At 47.5% G+C, this 19,330-nt stretch overlaps 1 protein-coding gene across 1 annotated transcript; it reads right to left on the reverse strand.

Moving 5' to 3' along the window:
* Positions 1-6,308: 6,308 nt before the first annotated feature.
* NDUFA8 (NADH:ubiquinone oxidoreductase subunit A8) lies at positions 6,309-19,217 on the reverse strand. The gene is made up of 4 exons (XM_037493752.2): positions 19,063-19,217; positions 13,450-13,613; positions 10,222-10,387; positions 6,309-6,613 (listed from the first exon to the last, which is right to left on the reverse strand). Exons 1-4 carry the CDS (start codon positions 19,111-19,113, stop codon positions 6,476-6,478), a joined length of 519 nt encoding a protein of 172 aa, XP_037349649.1. The 5' UTR covers positions 19,114-19,217; the 3' UTR covers positions 6,309-6,475.
* Positions 19,218-19,330: the final 113 nt, after the last annotated feature.

Consider the following 19,330-nt stretch of genomic DNA (forward strand, 5'->3'; position numbering starts at 1 on the left):
GCCTGATCCCAAGGAAGTTAAGTACAAGATGATCTCCAAAAGTTTTTCCTTAAACCTTTAGGATCAAAGTCTTCATAATAATCTTGTCAACAAGCTCAGCCTCAATAACTCTAAAGTTAAATGACATAATTTCTAAGGAGGGAAATGAATGACAAAATCCCTGAATCTTTTCCGTATCTTGTACTTCAAATGTCAGTGTGGGTGATTTATTTAAAACAAAGGCCCAGAATGTCCCTCTCATTTTAGTGAAATTTCCAGAATGAACTGCCCAGGTGATTAGATCGATCTCAAGAAAAGTCATCCAAATTCTATCCTCTCCTTTTACATAAGTGAGTTAGTAGAGAAATTATGCTTCAAATAATTCTTGACATGGAAAAAGTCTACATTCCATCCCAATGCTTCATCTTACAGCTAAAGAAACCAGCTCAGAGAGGATAGGGTTTTGCCAAGTCTCCAGTACAAGTTCAGAAGTGGAGCCAGGAACAGCTCCACTCCAGCCCTGCCTACTGCCCATCACATCCCACATCTAGGGAAGAAAAGATGCTGAAGGATTTTCTGGAAAGTTCTTTGGTTTGAGTTCTCCATTGAAAACCTCAGATCTTTGGACTCCAGTTACACAAAGATGCCTCATGTCCAAGAGACAATATAGAAAAAAGCTGTGCATCAAGCTCCTATCACAGCCCTAGAGCCTTAGTTCCAGATGACAAGTGAAGGAACATTATTAACGTTTTCTTTCCAGCTTCAACTCTTCCACAGGAGCAGCAGAATTAATTAAAAAAAAAAAAAAAAAAGCTTCCAGAAAGAGCATGCCTGCTTAATTTGCATTCAACCCTCAAATTAAAAGAACACCGGCGTGCAATTATATTTCTTGTTACCATAGCCTAGGCTGACCTTTTGTGCACCCGCGCTTCAGTTCACAGAGGGCAGATCCCCTGAGTCTGTGCTAGGGCTTTCTGGGCTCTTTTTGGAAAACACAAAAACAAAAAAAGCCTGAGGATTCCCTTCTTTCCCCAGGGGTGCTGGTTGTTACAGGAGAGACCTCTACCTCCCTTTGCCGAGGGAACACCCCGGCACGGAGGGCCACACACCTCACGATTCACTAGGTTGCTCCCTTTTGGAGGGGCTGTGTGACATACGTCAGCCAACAATGACTAGGTTCGCTGCCGAATGGGGAGAAGAGGTTCACGCTGGAGACAACGGCTAGAATGTACAAGATGCTCCTGGACACATGGGAAGGTGCGATGGGCTTGGGGGGGCGGGGGGTTGAGGGCCCCTTCACAAAGGAAACGAATTGGAGCTTCAACTTGAGGGAAGGACTCACCCAGAAGAGGTGAGGGAAGACTGCCAAGGTCACAAGGAAAGCACGGGTGTCAGAAATGGTCCAGAGGAGGGCGACTGTGGACGGAGTGTGGGGCCATGAGGGAGAGGAAACTTTGAGTTAGACTCGGGAGAGATGGTCACACCGAGGACTTGGTTCTTCATCCAGCGGACACGGAGACGCCCATGACAGGAAGGGCCAGTCAGGATAAAGGCAGGGGTAGGGCAGCCATGGCTGCATGGGGCTTATTTATACCCACACGCCTGCCGTCTCGCACATCGCCCACGCCTAGAGTGGCAACCAGCACATAGTGGGCTACAAAACATCAGCTGGTGGTTATCCTCCAAGAAACCCAAATACACTCAAAATTTTCCCAGTGGGTAGTGAGCGGAGTTGATTTGGCTCACAATCTACTCATGCGTGCATATAGCTACAGAGGTGCTGGACACCACCCCGACATTTGCTCTAGGATTTCAATGGGCTGCCTATTTGCAACAGGCCGCTGAGCAGGAGGTGAGAAGCCAGCTCACCCAGGGGATGGGGGGGGTGACCTAGGGCTCCAAAGTCTCCCTTCCACATGAGTGGCAGGTGAGGAAGATCATGTAAATGTGTAGCAAACGTCTACTGAAAACTGAATTATCCAAACCTCTGGAATCCTCTTAGGAGGCAAAATGGTTGAAAATAATAATAATCATTGTGGAAATATTAACCTCTAGAGATATAATTAATCTTCCCCAAATGGAAAGAATAGTCTCTCAACATTCAAACATTTATACACATGCAAAAACATATAGACATTCATACAGAATAAAATATTAGTTGAATGAATTAACAAATTAACATATTTCCAGAGTTCTAGCTACAACAATACCTTCTCTTTCTTCCATGAAGAAAGTACATTTGAGTACAAATGAGCGAGAGTGATAGAATGTTTTACTAGTCTGTGTGGCCAGGCCCCAGTGCAAGCCAGTTAGACCAGAATCTCCAGGGGTGGGATCCAGCTATCGCCCCGTCTCTGGAGTATTCCAATGTGCATCCAAGGCTGAGATTCAGTGACTTTGAAGGACAAGTGTGACCACCAACACCAGACAATGTGCATTTGTCTCCCAGACCCACCACTTCCGAGATAGGAAGCGAGCCTGGGGCTTCTTTTGTAACCTCTCCCCAGTTTCTCAAATCTGTTCTAGTTTATTTTTTTTTAAGCAAATCGATTTGCATATTTCAATATCTTCTTAGAACAAATTACTTGTGACACATACTACAAATGATCAAGACACAGAAAGACGTCACAACCCCAGAGGCTTTCTGTGTGGCAGAAGCGACTGGTACTTCTTAAGCCCAAAATGTCATGAACCATTTTAGGGCATTAAGAATGACTCTTGTTAGGCCTGAAGCATTTCAGCTAGGATTTGCTATCTACGAAGATAGCGAGTTAGCCTCAAAGAATTCCTCTTATTTCTACATCATAATTTGTTGTTTTGTAGCCAGGAGGGGGTTTGGAAAAGTAAACCTAGTGTATAGTCAATCATTTCCTGCATGTCTGTCATGGGCCAGGCTGTAGAAATTAATATAAATAAGATAAAGTCCAGATCTTTCTGTACCGGGATCAGGCCTGTTGGCACAGCCAGTATAGACAGGTGTTACTCCCTCATACTTGCTCTCACCTATCAACACTGCACACAGCATTTCAAGTGTTCAGCTCACCGATGCCTCCGTGCCATCCCACGAGTAGGTACTATTATTGTCCCACCCCCATTTTACAGATGGGGAAAATAAAGGACAGAAAGGTTAAGTGACTTGCCTAGGGTCACACAGTGTTCCAGAGCTGGATTCAGACCCAGCGCGCCCAACTCCAGAGCCTCCGTGCTCACCCCTCCTGCTTTATTGTCATGGGAACAAAGGGGCAGGAAAGACCACTTCTGGCGGGAGGAAGAGGTCACTTCCTGGGGAAGACAACACTAGCGTGTGTCTTGGGAGATGGGTAGACCTTCAAGAGGCAGAGGTGGGGCAAGGATTGTTTGCCAGCAAGCAGATGGCAGTGTCAGTGAAGATCTGGAAACTCCAGTACCCTTGAGGGAATGCATTAGAGAGACCGCAAGATGCCAGGATGCCAGTCAGGATTTGGACTTCAGTGAATAAGCATTTGGGAGCCACTGAAGGTTTTTGAGCTACGGAGGCCAGGTGGCAAATGGGAAGATGGTGTGGAGGGTGAGGTGGCAGGAGGAGACTGATGCAGGCTTAGTGTGACTCCCCCAGGCTGGAGCAACAGAGGCAGGCTAGGACAGTGACCGCCAGATAAGGAGGAAGGAACAAATGGGAGAGATCACAGGAGCTCAACGGTACTTGGCGTTGGGTTGGAACAAGAAGAGGGGGGAATGGAAGGAGCCAAAGGTGCACCCCATGTTTTGACACTGGAAGGATGGAGTCACTGTTAACTCAGATAGGGAAGACAGGAACAGGCTTGGCAGAGGAAAGGGGGCAGATAAATTCCTTGGAAATGTAAGGAATTAGTCTTATTCTCCAGCCAAACCAGCAGGATGATTTTCTGAAGCCGGGCCCAGGGATCCTTCACAGCGGCTTTCAAGTTGTCCCGTGACCTTTTACCTACTGCAGTTGTGAGATGCTTTTGTTGTGAAGGATTTTAGGAATTCTATCTTTACTTAGACTCTTCAGTCCTAGAAGGCAATGATGTGGTGTAATTCTATCCAGAATACAGGAAAGCCCAAAGTTAGCTTCTTTGTTCAAGGAATTCCAAGCAAGGCAAGAACCGCTTGCGGTCCAACTTGGGCAAAAGTTAAAACATCCTAGAATTGAATTTGAAGCCATTAACAGCTCAGGACTTGGTGCCCTGGTTCTAGAAAGTCAAATTCACATTGGTGAGTGGGGGAGGGCAGTCAGACACAGATCCTGGCCTCAGAACAGTGTGATTTTTTTTTCCCCCTTGTTCCTCCAAGCGTGGTCCACAGAGGAGCAGTGACAACACCCCAAGGCCTATAATCAGAATAAGAACCCCAGGGGGGTTTATTTATATAGTATGTGGGCTTGGAATCAGATAGATATGGATTTAAATCTCAGCTTCACCGCTGAGTACACCCGCTGGAACTGCATGGTGTACAACATCAGTCAGCAGCCCTACACCTTAGAATAACCGTGGAGTTCCAAAAACTCTAAGCCCTGGCCTTCCTGCAGACCAGTCAAGTCAGACTCTGGAGGAGGGCTTCAGTATGTAACCCTCCAAGTGATGGCAGTGAGCTTCTAAGGCTGAGAAGCACCAAAGACTTTGAATGAAAGTGGATTGCTGGAAGCAGACAATCTTCATTTATGTCCTGTCTCTACCATCTCTCACATTATGAAGACTGGGGCTTCTCAACCAACCCCCGAGCTTTAGTTCCTTCATCTGTGAAGTGGGGATGGCATGTAATAGAATCTGGAAGCACTGAGGGAGGTGATATATGTACAGCCCTTGGCACAAGGCACCAAGCTCAGTGACTATGTTATTATTTATGCAAGTGCCAGTTTCCTTTGCAGGAAACTAAGAAACACAAAGCTTGTGGTGCCAACTTGTGGCTACATTCACTCTCCCCACCAGAGGTGACTTACAATTATTTGATCACTAAGAGGTTCATGAACATTGCCTTAACCGTTTCAAAACTGTAAGAACCTTTTTTTTTTTTTTAAGTTGGAGAATGAGACAAAGGTGGCTACCGAGTAACTTTTGCCTAATTTAAGGTTCACCCAATACGCTCCCAAGTGTGGGGTCAGGACCCAGGGGGTCCTGAGCAGGGGATAGACACACCAGGCCATGCCTGTGACTGTCCTACACTTGGGGGACCAGACCCTGGGCCTCATCTTCCCCACTTAGAGCACTTAGGACGGGAAGTGACTAATTTACTAAGTAAAGGCTTACGCTGAACTAAAGGATTTTACATTTAATTTGAACTTTCTACAAGTCCTTCAGCTATTCCCGACACAGCACACAGTGACGGGAAAAGAAAGGTTAACACCATTCTAAGTATTGAAGTAAAAAAATGAGTATGTCAAATCCAAGTGTCCATTTCTACCTCTGCAGTGTTTTAAGTTTTGTGCTATTTATTTCTGCCAGAGATTAAAACGTGTTTTTATTAAAAAACAAATGGGGAGCAGAAGGGTCTTCGAAAAGACTGAATCCCCAAACTTCACTTTTTAGAGCTCTGCAAGTAGGAGAGCAAGGCCTGAGATGACTTGTGCAAAGTCAGATGCAACTTAAGGCCACAGCCAGGAGGTGTAAAGTGACCCAGTCAGACGGAGAGGAAACAGCCTCCAGTGAAAAAGGAACTGAACGAAAGGGGAAAAGAGACATAATAGGGCTTTGAACCAAAGAGCTTTATAAATACTTGTGGCTTTAACCTGCCCAGGAGGTAGATAAGCATGTTCCCTTTAGTTTGTCCTCAAACTCAACCTCTCACAAGAGGTTAAGGAACACACCCAAGGTTGGAATTGACACTCAGACCTCCCGACTTCCTGGCTTTGGAGCTGGGAGTTCAGCCTCCACCTCCCTTGTCTATCAGGAAAAACATCTGGGTTATAGCGCCTGAGGATGGGATATCAAGGGGAAGTGGTGGAAGTTTGGTTCTTTAAGAAACTTTGAGCAGGACCATGTAAGGCCCGGCCAGCGGCCCCTCCCATGGCCTGAGTCACAAGGCTCAAGTGTTTCTTCACTTCTCCCCTGGACGCTTCCCTGCTATGACCTTTAGAGAAATCTGTTTGTCTGAGATGTCGGATGGAAGAGAGTAGCGACTTCAAAATGCGTGAACACAGACACGCCCGAGGCGCCATCTCAGGTGACAATGACTTTCCTTCATCACTTCCCCGCGATCCGCGCGCGGCTCCCTGCACTGTGAGAGCCTGCTTAAAGCCAAGCGAGGAACGGGCAGGACCGCAAGAAGAAAAAGCAAGGGGAAGTCATCTTCAAAGGCCAAAAGGTTATATAAAACATAATAAAATACAACTGTTTCCTTTAAAATTTTTAATGGTCAGGAAATGGTATAGAATAACTGCCAAGTCACATAAATTAACTTTTTTGTTAACATTTGTGATCCCGGAAAGAACACTCTATCAGTCGATGCAAACTGCATCAGTGGTTGTCTGGACACGTGACTGCGGGCCACTGACCCATCTTCACATATTCCAGAAAAACAGGCGGCTGCCATGCTTGGCAGGCTTCAGATCTCCTTCTATCTCAGGGTTGGGCTCTGGTCTTGGTCTTGAGTGATAGGGATTCTCTGGTAAAGGTCTATCTGTTTTCACTTTGGTGACCTGCAGAGGGTGGAGAGGAAAGAGGCGAAATTGAAAATTAGGTGGCGCAGTCGATGACCTCAATGTGTCTTCTACGGTTTCCTGTGTCCTGCTGCCCAGCTACTTCTTTGAAGCCGCAGTAATCACATTCAGACTCATCCGATCCTTGAAGAAAGCCTGCTTTGTGCCCTGGCACGTGGCAAAGGTCAGGGCTACAGAAGGGAACAAGCACCGCACTGTCCGCACAGGCTCGAGGTCCAATGATCAACCACAGCCCCCTGACACATCAACTACCATCACTGACACGGGCTGCTGGGGAGGCAAGGACTCCACATAGCCACCGGCCCCAAGGATAGGGGCCTGGACTCCCTCTGAGGGATGACACTTAGCTTAATCTTGAAGGATGAGCTGTTAGGAAGAGCAGGAAGGGAAGGACATTCCAAGTAAACAAACTACATCTGCAGAGAGGCAAGTCTCTAGAACAACCAAAGCAAAGGCCACAGGAAAAGCAGAGGGAGACGAAGCACCTAAGCCAGCACTTCTTGTTGCTAGACACAGTCCTGAGCACGATTCCATTTCATTATCACATGAGGTCACACTGCAGCGGCCCGCAGGGGCATTCTAGCTAACAGTGGAAAAACTAGCACTCAAAGACAGACCTGCCCGCTCCCAAGCCACGCTATGCTGGCCTGCAGGGATGGGGCAACGAGGGGAATGAACAGCATGCAGAGGTGTTTGAACTGTAACCTGATGGTAACAAGGCGCCACTGAAGCAGGGGAGCAACTTAATCCCATCTGCCGGCTACAAAGCGTGGAAGCTGGACTGGCAGGGGCGAGACCAAAGCGGGAGCTGAGCTAGCAGGCCGGGCGAGACACTACCCACCGGGCCGCAGAAATGGAGACAGAAGGTGTTTATGCCTGTTCTGTCCTGATGGTCACAAACATCTCCAGGGGAAACCCAAAGGGAATTTCTCATTTTAAAGGAGACGAGGCCACAGTTTATTTTTTTTTAAGATTTATTTATTTATTTATACAAGCACTGGGTACTGTCAGAAGCACGGGAGGATGAGAGAATTCACCAGAGCCAGAGCGGGGAGCAGAACAGGCAGCCAGACGAAGTACACTGCTGAGGGAAGCAGTGGGCGTGGCAGGAGAGGTCTGCGCGCCATGTGGGACCCTTGCCAGCGGCTGGGGATTGAACTGGCACTGCAGAGGCTGCGGGCAGCTTTGCAGCCCAGCGCTCAACCACTGCGCCACCAGGGGAGGCCCAGAAGCCACAGTTTTTAAGTTTTCTTATCAAGTGGTCTGAACTCCAAGCTACTCAGCATAAATTAATCTCCCCAGATGTTCAAACTCAAAAACCATTTACTGTGAACAAAGTTTCTTTGGACACATCACACAACCTGCTCAATGACCACCCTCTGAGGCACCTGCATCTGCAGCTCACAGAGGAGCAGGGAGGCGACTCGCCTAAGACTCAGACACAGCCCAGTCAGCCGGAGCAGGGGCCCAGGTCTTCTTGTACAAGTCCAGAGATGTTTCTTATTCTTATTAATTTGAAAACAGTCTTCTCCCTTCTCTGCTGTAATCAGAGATCACCTATGGCTCCTTACTGCATGAGAGAATAATTCCAAATGCCTAAGCTGGCACTGGAAGCTCTTTAAGGAATTCAAGCAATCTGGAAAAATGTTGCTCAAACTTAAAATGAAAGGGTCCCCTTAAAAGACATATTACTATGGTAAGAATAAACAACTTCCTCTTCTGCACCTCCCTGAGCGGAACAGGAGAAGCATGTGGTCAAGCCATCACCAGGTGAACAGCCTACAGGAACCTTCAGAGTCCCGCCTGTGGCACGGGGTGAGCAGCCCCTCCGGGGGGTTGGGATGAGATGTAGGAAGTGCCTGATGTACACGAGGTGCTCCAGAAATGTTCAGTAGTAGCATTATTAGGATAGGAGAATGGGGGTGATAAAGCGTCACTTCGCCTAGGAAAGTGAGAAACTCTGGGGAAGGCATCTGAGCTGAGGCAGACGTGTGCGCCGGAAGTCCCGGGGGGTGGGGGGGTGGGAGGATGATGATCCCATGGAAACAGCAAAGGTGAATGAGGCTGAACGTTGGGCTTTATCTGACTATCACCATTCTAGAAAGACACTCGATACTAAATTTAAGTATAACTGAAGCTGATAATCCTCTTACAGAAATACTTTTGAAAAGAAGACAATAGCTTTCTATTTTACAGGTGTTTTTAATGTTACTAAAAAATTCAGGAATAAATAACGCTTTCTTAAACAGCATGATTTGTTAATTCTCCTTTCATGAGAGACAGAATGAGAAAAGGTAGTTTTCTTTATTAAATATGGAAGTTCTACCACTTTTCAGCGCAGAATTAGCAGCTATTTAAAATAACTTATTCAGTGCAACAAAAGAAGGTATCTGAAGATAATCAAGCCAGATTTTAAAACCAAAAAACCCCGCTAAGCCTTTCCTCCACTCATGACACCAAGCTTATGCCTCAGCTCTCCGTAGGGGCTGCACGCGAAGGGGAGAGGAGTGGCAGCGACACGGGCCCCGGCACTCTGGACCGGGTGCCACGCTGCAGCGTGTCGTAGATGCTCCAGCTTGATCCTCACAGGAAACTAGGGGCTAATACTGGTCCCTTTTCATAGCTGTGGGATGACAGGAACATCAGGCAGTCTGCTCAGGCCCCACAGCAACTCAGCAGTGGAACCGAGACCCACATGCACTGCCTGTCTACATTTAACCTGAGCTTGATTCTCCAAGTCTTGCTACCTTCACTGTCCCGGAGGGAAAGGAGGTGATGAGCTCAAGAAACAGGGAGAGGCCAGATGACAGAGGGCCCTGGATGCCAGGATATGGAAAGGATGCTTTTAATTTACAAGCAATACCCCCTGAAAAGTTTTCAAAAAGAAAATGATACTTATTTTCCACAAAGATCATGCCGAGAGTGAAGATGGAATTAGGCGTGAAATTCTTCAGCTTCAGAGGCTGCACTCTCTTCCTAAATCTGAAACAATCCACCCACCCCTCCCGGAAATTCAGGGAGCCCAGGTTAAGAATTCCTGTCCGAGAATGGGGACCATGGGAGGATTCAAAAACTACTTGGGGAGATGCAGCTGCATAAGACCTGACGAGTGTGTGACAAGGCGTGGGGAGTAGAGCTCTGCGGGGTCTAGTGCCAGCGCTTCAACAGACGGTGGTGCCAACAGAGACAGGAAATACAGGGGGAAGAAAACTCAATTTCCAAACTCCAGACACGTCCTTTTAAATGTTAGGTTATGTTCCTGGAAAGTCTGACATAAGCCTCAACCCATTCCCTGTGAGTCCAAAGCCACCTCAATGTCCCAATGGGGAGTGTCCTCTTGTTCACTCTCCTCTACACCTTTCTGTTCTTCTCTTTGCTAATTAACCAAAAACAAACCTGCATGTGCTGGAAGATCTATTTAAAGGAATATTACTATTAAATAAATTCCCTGGACTATGAAGATTTACCTGATTGGTAAATCTGCCATTCTCACATCCTCTCTGTTCTCACAGAAGAGCCTTTTCTGGCCCCCTCTTGCCTTCATCCACCCCTTAGTGAGAGTGGACCCCGCGGGAAGCCCTCCTTACCTTGGACAGCTCTCCCAGATCCGGCCGCACCCAGCCCAGCTTGTCCAACACACACTCGTCAAACTTGGCCTGCTGTTTGCGACAGCGACGGAACAACTGCAGGCCAGAATAGTCGATGCAGGTCCAGTATTCTGTGAAAGGCTCTGCACAGTGAAGCTTTATCTGCCTGGAAAAGAGGGCAAGGTTAGGGGTGGCCCTTTGCTGCAATGAAGGCAGAAAAGTAGGGAAAGAAACACTCTTATCTCAAAAGACAAGATCCTCAGGGCAAGAAAAGGTCTCTGAGGAATAAGACCTAAATTCCTTATGTAGCAAATTCTTTATGCACCAAAAGGTGGTGGCAAAGGCGTGTGCAGGCTACCCAGAGGACAGCGCTCCTCGAGGGGCCTATTCAACTCTTTTCTTTATACTCAATTCCAAAGATGATCAGTTTAGCAAATTCAGAAGAGGAGGCACAACCAGAATGGGGATGCTGACAGCAGTCACATATGACAGTGGCCAAAAAAAGAGACAGCATTGTAAAAAGCATATATACAAACTAACACAAGGAAGATCCTGGGGTGGCTGGTGTGGAGGCAAACTGCCCCTCTCTTCCCAAGCTCATTCTATTAAAGCACTGGATGGAAAAAGACACAAATTGTTGTCATGAAGAAAATAATGGAATTATGTTTGGTGCTCTCCGTTAAGAAGTAAGGCGGCACATAATTCATCTGGGGACCACAAAAAATGGCAAGAGGAAAAGTTAACTTTCATGTAGGAAAGGAATAAACCTCAATTATTTTGCAAAACTCCCCCCTTACTATTCAACCTAATAATCAAACAAATCAAATTCAGAGTAAAATACCATTATTTTAGATAAAAGCCGTATCAGAGGCAGTGGGAAAATGCAGAGCTCTGGGATGGTAATTACAAATTATGAGACGCTTGTCTGTTACACGCCCCTACACTCACCAGGATCTCATTTCCCAAGGCTCAGGAGAGCCCAGAGCTGGCCTAAGGAAATACAGTGATTGACAGGCTTTCCACTCCAGCTCTGCTCCCTTCCTGGGTGCCAACCAGTGCAGGCAGTTTCCACCACCCATCCAGGTACACTGGCATATCAGTGGGGTGGCAGGGGTGTGAAGAGGAAGGGAGAATGACAGCAAAGCCTGGGGAGCATTTCTGAGTGGCCACTAGCCTTGCTGACATGACCACCAGAGCTCCATTAGAGATCACCCTGGGGGCAAGGCGCTGCTCCTCGGAGAGGCCTGCACTCCTCTGTCAGGTGGCGACCACTTGAGCATACTGGCTGCACCTCACTCACAGTTCCCCACCAAGGCCTTCAGCCACGAGGAGCTGAAGGACAAACATTCCCCATGCACACACACGACCCCTCTGGGCCACGAGAGAAATGCTTTGCCAAAGTTCTCTTAGAAAATAAAATTTTTTAGGGCCTCCCCTGGTGGCACAGGCAGTAGAGCACCACGCTGTGAAGCTGTCCACAGCCTCTGCAGCACTGGTTCGATCCCGGCAAGCCGGCAAGGGTCCCACATGGCGAAGCAGACGTCTCCTGTCGTGCCCGCTGCTCCCCTCAGTGGTGTATTTCATCAGTCTGCCTGTTCTGTTCCCTGCTCTGTCTCTGGTGAATCCTCTCTCCCTCCTGCATATCTGGTCTGTACCCCAGTTTTTGTGTAAATGAATAAATAAATATTTTTTTTTAAAAAAGGCATACATTTAAAAAAAGAAAAAAAGAAAATTTTTTAAATAAATAAACACTCATACCTTGCTGGCAATCAAATCAACGCAAATTCAAGCAAGAATAAATCATCACTTTTTCCTACAAAATACTGAAATAATACATAATGCTGGCCAGCTCTAAGGGCAACATAAACTGACTCAGCTTTGAAAACAATGCACACACAAAGGTAACCAAAGGTAACCTGGATAAATCAGGCTTATCCAAAACAAGCAAAAATTAGAATCCTCAATGATATTTAATGAGAGGAATGAGTCAGGTACATCACGGCTGCTTATGAGAGGTAGAACATTAGATAGTCATTATCAATTATTGTGAAAACGACACAACTCGAAAGAATGTTCCCAATAGTTTCGTGGAAAAACGAATTTTATATTTAAAATGTACACACCTTGACTTTAACCACAAAAGTAACTTTGCATGTGGACAAAGACACAGAAGCAAGAAAGAAGGAAAGCAGCTGTGTGAAGGAATGTGACTCTTTCCTCCTCACGACAGTGGACGTCTGCAGGTGCTGCCTGGCAGCGCTCCCTCCCCGCTCTTCTGTAACATCCTTCTCATTTTCCCTTGAGGAACAGCCCCTTCCTATCTCTCTACAAAGTGGTCTGGAGGAACCTACGTCTACTCCCCACTTCTGGCCTGACCAATCACAGCATTCCATCTCCTGAACCACAACTGACCTAAGATATGCGTCTGAACCAGCCAAGTAGACCAGCTCAGTCCAGAGGCCTCTGCTCAGACACTGGAGACTGGCCCTGGCCGGCTAAGCAGAGAGAACAGCCACGTGGGGCAGCTAGGGCCCATTTTTGCTACAGCAGGGAAAGTGTCTCCTTGAAAATAAGTTTGACAGAGAAAAGCAGAAGAGATTGGAGGAGCTGAGGAGGGGCTAAGACAGCCAGTGGCAGTGAGACGACGAAAGCCCTCGAGCGTGGCCCTGCCGGATGCCAGTCCTATTTCTGGACGTCACAGTCACAGGAGCCAATTCCCGCTGAGACGTGTTTCTGTCCCTTTTATTACCGTCCTCCCTAAAGGGCTGACTAAAGTTACATTTTTCTGTAATGATACGATTTGGATTGTCTACTTTCAGTGTTGCGTACTTTACTTTCAGTGTCACGTACAACGCAAAAGGCTGTGAAAACGCTCTGTGCTCTGCAGGAGCGACACCCAGCCTCTCAGGGAGCGCCGGCCTGCGAGCACTGTGCCGGGCCATTTCTAGGTGACTTTTCACAGGGTTCACGGCAAGCCTCCGCAAGATGAGCATGATTCCACAGCCTGGGAAACTGGGAGTCATGGGGATTACCTAACTGGCCGAAAAGTAAAAGCAAGTAACAAAATTAACTGTATGGTGTACTGACAGCTTACTTAGGTCTGTCTGGCTCAAAGCCTTGTGCCCCCAAATCAGGACGAAAAACGTCGCTTCTGTTCACCTAGCCGGACGTTCACCGAGCTGCGCGCGCCTTGATGAGCCCCAAACAAGCACCAACGTCGAGACTTACCTGAAGAAGTCCAGGGCACACTTGTTGACGAGCTTGCCCTCTTCCAGACACCGCCTGGGGTCCTTCTCCTCCCAGCGGCACAGCATGAACTCCTTGTTGGGCTTGTCGCACTGCGCGCCATAGTGGTGGGCCGCGGCCTTGAGCACCGAGGAACTGACCTTCACCTGCAGAGACAATGGGAACAGCACATAGTGACCAGGACCCCACATCCTCAACTTCACCTCACGCTGCGACAGAGGGACACAAAGGTGGTCTATTCTGACTCTGCCAAGCGAAGCCGGATGGCCTCCCCGCTCCTCCACGGCCTGCAGAGCTCCTCACAGTTCTCCGCTGTGGTCGGTCATCTTGCCAGCTTGGCACACCTACCCCGAGTGACAGCTCTAGCGGGTGGGGTGAAGCTCTGAGGGACGAACTACCTCTGGGGAGCACTAAGACTCTCTTCTCCAGGAAGGAAGGCAATAGAAGGGCAGATACAATTCCCAGTGGACTGAAGAATCCCGGAATATGAGGCCGGAAGGGAAAAGAGCATCTAGGCCAGCAAGTTATTACTAATGATGAAGAACTAAAAAAATCCGTACATTTTTTAAAATTCTAGAGTCTACCCAAGGGGGCCTATCACCCCCGCTTGCATGCCAGGGCACTCTGCCTTGAAGCACGATGCAGCTGCGCTGGCCCGCAGGGAGCGGGCACGCCGTCCCAGCCGCACCTTGAGCTGCCGCTGCCACGGCCCTTTTCTGGGCCCTTTTCCGGGTTGCCTTTCCCTGGGCCAATGCCACAGCATTTCATTACAATCACGGTGACCTAGCAGAACGCGTGCTGTCTGGGGCCCACGCTCCTCATTATTCTTCCTTGTCTGCACCGTCCTGGCGAGTCTTCCAGATGGACACTCCCTATAAGGCAGTGGGACTGCACTACTCACATTATACACTCCCCCGCCCCGCGTGGCCGCTAGAACGTAAGCTCCAAGAGGGCAGGGATTTTGTAGATCCAACACCCCAAGAATGCCACCTCTCCCCAAGTTAAACTATGACGAATGCATTCTTTACCACTGCCCAGGGAACCAAAACAGAGTCTGGCACAAGGAGCTGGCGAGCGCTCGCCAGGAAGACAAGCTGCAGAGCACACGCATTGCGTGCACCCTCTCTTCCAGGCCACACACTCTATCCTGACGGCTACAGACAATCTCATTTCCTTCCACTAAAATTACAGGGCCCTTCATACAGGAATTGTGCCTATCTCTCACTTATCCCTCAGTATTTTAACATTTTTGATACCAAGTAGGACACGCTATTAGCTTCTCCAGCTGGTTACTGCTTGTCTGTATGGGGAACCCTGTCTCCCGTCTTACTCAACTCTGTTCGTTGATACAAAGCTCAAGAGGATTAAAGGAAAACTCCCATAAATGCATAAGTATGGTCTCCTTTCCTTTCTACCTCTTTGTTCTCCTTCTCATTTCTAATCTCATTGCTCTCATCAAGGCCTTCAGGATGACGCGGGTGAACAGTGGCGGTGGGCGCCCTTGCTCTGCCAAGCCTGGGGGGATTGACTGCTGTTGTGTGGGAAGTAGCTGTTGGGTATTCCTCATAAAGGATGTTTCTTTCTGATCCTAACTGGCTTCCTTTCACTGTTGTTTTTTGATCAGGAAAGGCTAACATTTTTCTTTTTCTTTTTTATTACTCTATAAATGTAGCATTAACAGATTTTCTAAAGTAGCTACTTTAAAACAGATTTTCTTTAGTAGCTACTTTAGTACTTTTCCAAAGTAGCCATAATAAAATCTAGTCTGTCATCATGAATTGTACTTTCATAAGCCACTGGACTTGATTTGCAAATATTAAGAATTTTTACTTGAGAAGAGTCTTTAACTTTTTATAAATTTCACACAGTTTCGGTTAAGCTATTAAGATAAAAGACAATGAAAGATGAAGAAGGTAATTCCTCTATATGCAATACAGGACAGGACAATAAGCTTACAACTATGTCTACTAATACTACAACTGTTACAATTGTCAAAGCAAAGATAAAGTTCTGATGTAAGTGAAATCTGCCATGACAAATCTAACAGATGTTTAAAAATCTGTAAAGTTTGTATTAAGGTCTTTGATAAGATTTGATTGAGATTGAATGGCAGACATTTGCTTTATTACCTACCGATAAGAGATGGGAGAATATAAATCAAGACTCAACTTTTTTAAAAGTGCAGTATCTTTTAAAAAGTGTTATCGACAGTGGCTGGTGACAGCTTCACAGGCTGCATCTTAATTAACCCAGGCCAGGGAGCTACCCACATAGCACAGCAGACCTTTCCTGACTCGCCCGCTGCTCCCCTCAGCAGAGTATTTCATCGGTCTGCCTGTTCTGTTCCCCACTCTGTCTCTGGTGAATCCTCTCACCCCCGCATCTCTGGCCAGTACCCCAGTTCCTGTATACATAAATAAATAAATCTTTTTTAAAAAGTGTTAGCTACATTTACTTACTCATCAAATGCCTTAAAATATCTTTAAAAGTGGCTGGATTAATGACTCAAATATGCCTTCCTAGCTATCATACCCCAAAAGCCTATGGCATTCTCTGCTTCAGTTCCCTACAAATGTGGCATTCCGATAAAAACCCAGGTACAGCCGTGTCATCAGGCATGTTAAATATGCTGTCACAGAGAAATGAAGGACAAGAGCCACTCATCGAATCTGCCCCAAGAAAAAGTGGAGGAGCGCTCCAGACCACATAGTGGGCCAGAGGCAAGCACAGAGCTGGATCCAGAAACTGCGACCTCCAGTCAGACCCAGTACATGCCCATCACTGAGGTGGCAAAGACCTGCAGATGTCACCATGTCCCCTCACCTGCTTCTTCATTAAGGCTGATGAATTCCAACAGAAACAATTTCCCTTCGCAGCTGCGCACCACAAACACCCTCCACTCAACTCATTCAGCTCCCTTTGTCTCACCACCACCACGCTCCCACATTCTTCCTCCTTCAATGTCACAACAGCCTGACTACAGAGCAGGTTTACACAGTCTGCAGGTGGGAACAGCAAGGCAGGCAGTCTTACGACCTACACCCAGTCGTCTAGTCCTGCTCGCTCTTCCTTAAACCATGGCTGCATTCTTCTTACAGCACTTGAATTATACTCTGCCTTATATTTTACCTAATTTATATAAAATGGGGTATAATGACACTTATCTGACGGGACCGTAATGAGAATTAAATGAGTTAATAACTATAAAAATACGTGCCCCGCACACAGAAAACACATCATCGACATGAGCTATTATTTTACTTAGAACTGTCAGTTGGAGTTTCCAATCCAAAGACTGACACTTTTTCCATAGGGATGTGTTATAACTCCAACTCAGTGAGGTGTAAAATATGTTAACTTGGCTCTTAAACTTTCTCCTTCTTATGGCTTCTGCTGTCGGGGTAAATAGCTGACATTGACTCCTCAACCTTTCCTACCTCTATCTAATTTGTTGCCAAGTCTCATCAGTTCTGGATAAATCTGTAAGCATAGTCACCCATAGTATTGGGGTCATTAATATCTTCCTCAATTATTTCAACAGCCACCAAGACTAGTCTCCCTGTTTTTCTTTTCATCTCTTCCATCCATTCTGCAGGAAGCTGCTGTAGTGATCTCCTTGATATTCTTATTACCCTGCTACAAAAACAAATTAGCCACGAACCCCCTGAAACACAACAGGAGAACAAAGCCGAAACTTCTTACAGGGTATTGAAAGCCTCTGGACCCAAACTCTTTCCAGCCTTCTTACCCATGACCCTGCTAACGGAGACTATTTGTCCTTCTCCCAAGAACACTGAGCTCACTGCTCCAGCACCCAGTTTTGGGCCCTGCATTTTCCCATCTCCTTATCTTTGCTTAGGTCCCACCGTCCCTTAGAAAGCCATTTAGCCAAGTCTGACATTATGCCCAAGAAGTGCTTTCCCTGGACTCTGTACAGCCTCAGAGAATTATACAGCTGGAATCACTTCATCTTACAAATAAAATAACTGTGTCTGCAATTGCTAAGAGTGACTAATCAAGGTAACTGGGCAGTTAGGCCTAGAATTTAGATTCAACTTCAAATACTACTCTTCTTAAACCATGTCTGTCCCTCTTCCACAGCATTTATTTTAGTTATTTCTGTAACTATCTGTTTCTCATTCAACTGTGTCTGTACCTTAAAGGCAAATCTCTTCCAGATATAGAAACTCTTCTACAGGAAGTAGGACCTCCACGTTTCTTAGACCAAATTAAAGTTCCAATGAAAAATACAGCCACCCAAGGTCAACCCAGCTTCACAGCGGGAGAACAAACCCTTCCCTACTTCTTAGGAAATATCCATTTATTATAATAGTAATAGTTGCCATTCTCAAGGCATGTAAGAAGACTGAATGAAATAATGCAGGTAAACAGTTAACCTAGTGGATGGGATATAATTTCCAGCATGTAATATTTAGTCTTGTCCTCCCTGATCAACCCCATTCTGTCACTGACACTCCTGTGCCATTCCTAGAAACTTCACCTTTTGTACTTCACTTACAAAATGAAGGGCGAATTATTTAGTCTGGCTTTGAGGAAGCTGCTGCCCAGTCCTGTCTCAGCCCAAGGTACTTCTGGCTCAGCAAGTGCTGCTTCCTGCAACACTAGAGTCTCACATGCAACAGCACTTATGTCCCTAAACACAGAAGGTTCTGCTAAGCCTTCTCACACTTGAGAACTTCTGCCAAAATACAATAGATTGAAAGCGTGGGCTTTGAAATTAGACTTGGGTTCACACTCCAGCTCTACCACTTCCTAGCTACATGACCTTGGGCGAGCCATCTACTCTCATGCTTGCTTCCTTATCTATCAAGCGGAGGCACCAAGTATGGAGCTGCTGGTAGGACTGGCCAAATGAGTGCATGAAAAGCTATGAGCATCCTCCCTGACAGCTAGCGAAGGCCCCATCACACCACCTTTGCTACAATTAGCGTTCTCCCGTCTTCTCTTCTCACAGCACTAACTACACTACTGTAATTGTCTCTTGATGTGTCTGTCTTCCTGCTAGATTACAAACTCTGAGCGCTGGGATTCTCCCTCTTATTTTCCAGTGTCTGCACAGGGATAATTATTCAAATGATATCCCTTGAATAAACCCATGTTTTAAATGCCCTATTACCAAACACCTTCCCAGGGCTGTTAGCACATTCACTCTCCAGCATCAGCTCCTTCCCTGCGGCTTCCGAGCTCCACTGTACCGCCACCGGAGCTGCTTCTTGCATGACTTTCCCTCGACTGTGAGCACCTGGGGTTGTTTGCTCCCTTCGGGGGTGCGGTCTGAGTATGAGGTGACACGAATAAGTGGGGCGGCCCTGGTTGGTGTTGAAGAAAAAGTACCACGAATAGGCACGTCCGGAGAGGCAAGTCGCCTGGGGGGAGGGGAGCGGGGAGGCGAGTTCTCAAGCCACGGTGGGAAGCGGCGGGGCGACACCGGATATGAGGCGAGGCCATCCGTGGGTGCCCCCGTGCACAGTGTCGAGGGGTGAGGGGTGGGGGTCCCCGGGGTCCAGCGTCCGCTAAGGCCAAGCAGTGCTGGGCCCGGGCCCGAAACGTGCCTGTCCTCCGGACGAGCCTCACCTCCTGCACTTTCAGCTCCTCCAGAGTAGGCAGCTCCACTATCCCCGGCATGATGGCGGTAGCCCCGACCCGGAGGAGGCAGCCGCAGCCGCGTCGCCCCGTCTCCTTGAACTCCCCTTTCGACCGCCGAACAGGGCCGCCGAGCGCCTGCGCATGCGCAGCCGGCGACACGCAGGCGCACTGCTCTGCCCAACCGCGAGTCACAGAGCATGCGCAACACCTGGACGTTCTGGGAGACCGTGGGGGCGTGGCCTAGCGCCGGCTCCGC

The sequence above is a fragment of the Talpa occidentalis genome, unplaced genomic scaffold (assembly GCF_014898055.3).
Source record: "Talpa occidentalis isolate TD23 unplaced genomic scaffold, MPIMG_talOcc4v2.1 talOcc4.7, whole genome shotgun sequence".
Classification (NCBI taxonomy): Eukaryota; Metazoa; Chordata; class Mammalia; order Eulipotyphla; family Talpidae; genus Talpa; species Talpa occidentalis.

What these genes read in the sequence shown, in the direction of transcription:
- NDUFA8 (XM_037493752.2), bottom strand. Translation starts at nt 19,113, where the DNA reads ATGCCGGGGATAGTGGAGCTGCCTACTCTGGAGGAGCTGAAAGTGCAG. An exon ending in AGGAGCTGAAAGTGCAGGAG is followed by an intron (nt 13,614 to 19,062) that starts GTGAGGCTCGTC and finishes TTGTCTCTGCAG; the next exon opens with GTGAAGGTCAGTTCCTCGGT. An exon ending in TGTGCCCTGGACTTCTTCAG is followed by an intron (nt 10,388 to 13,449) that starts GTAAGTCTCGAC and finishes CCTCTTTTCCAG; the next exon opens with GCAGATAAAGCTTCACTGTG.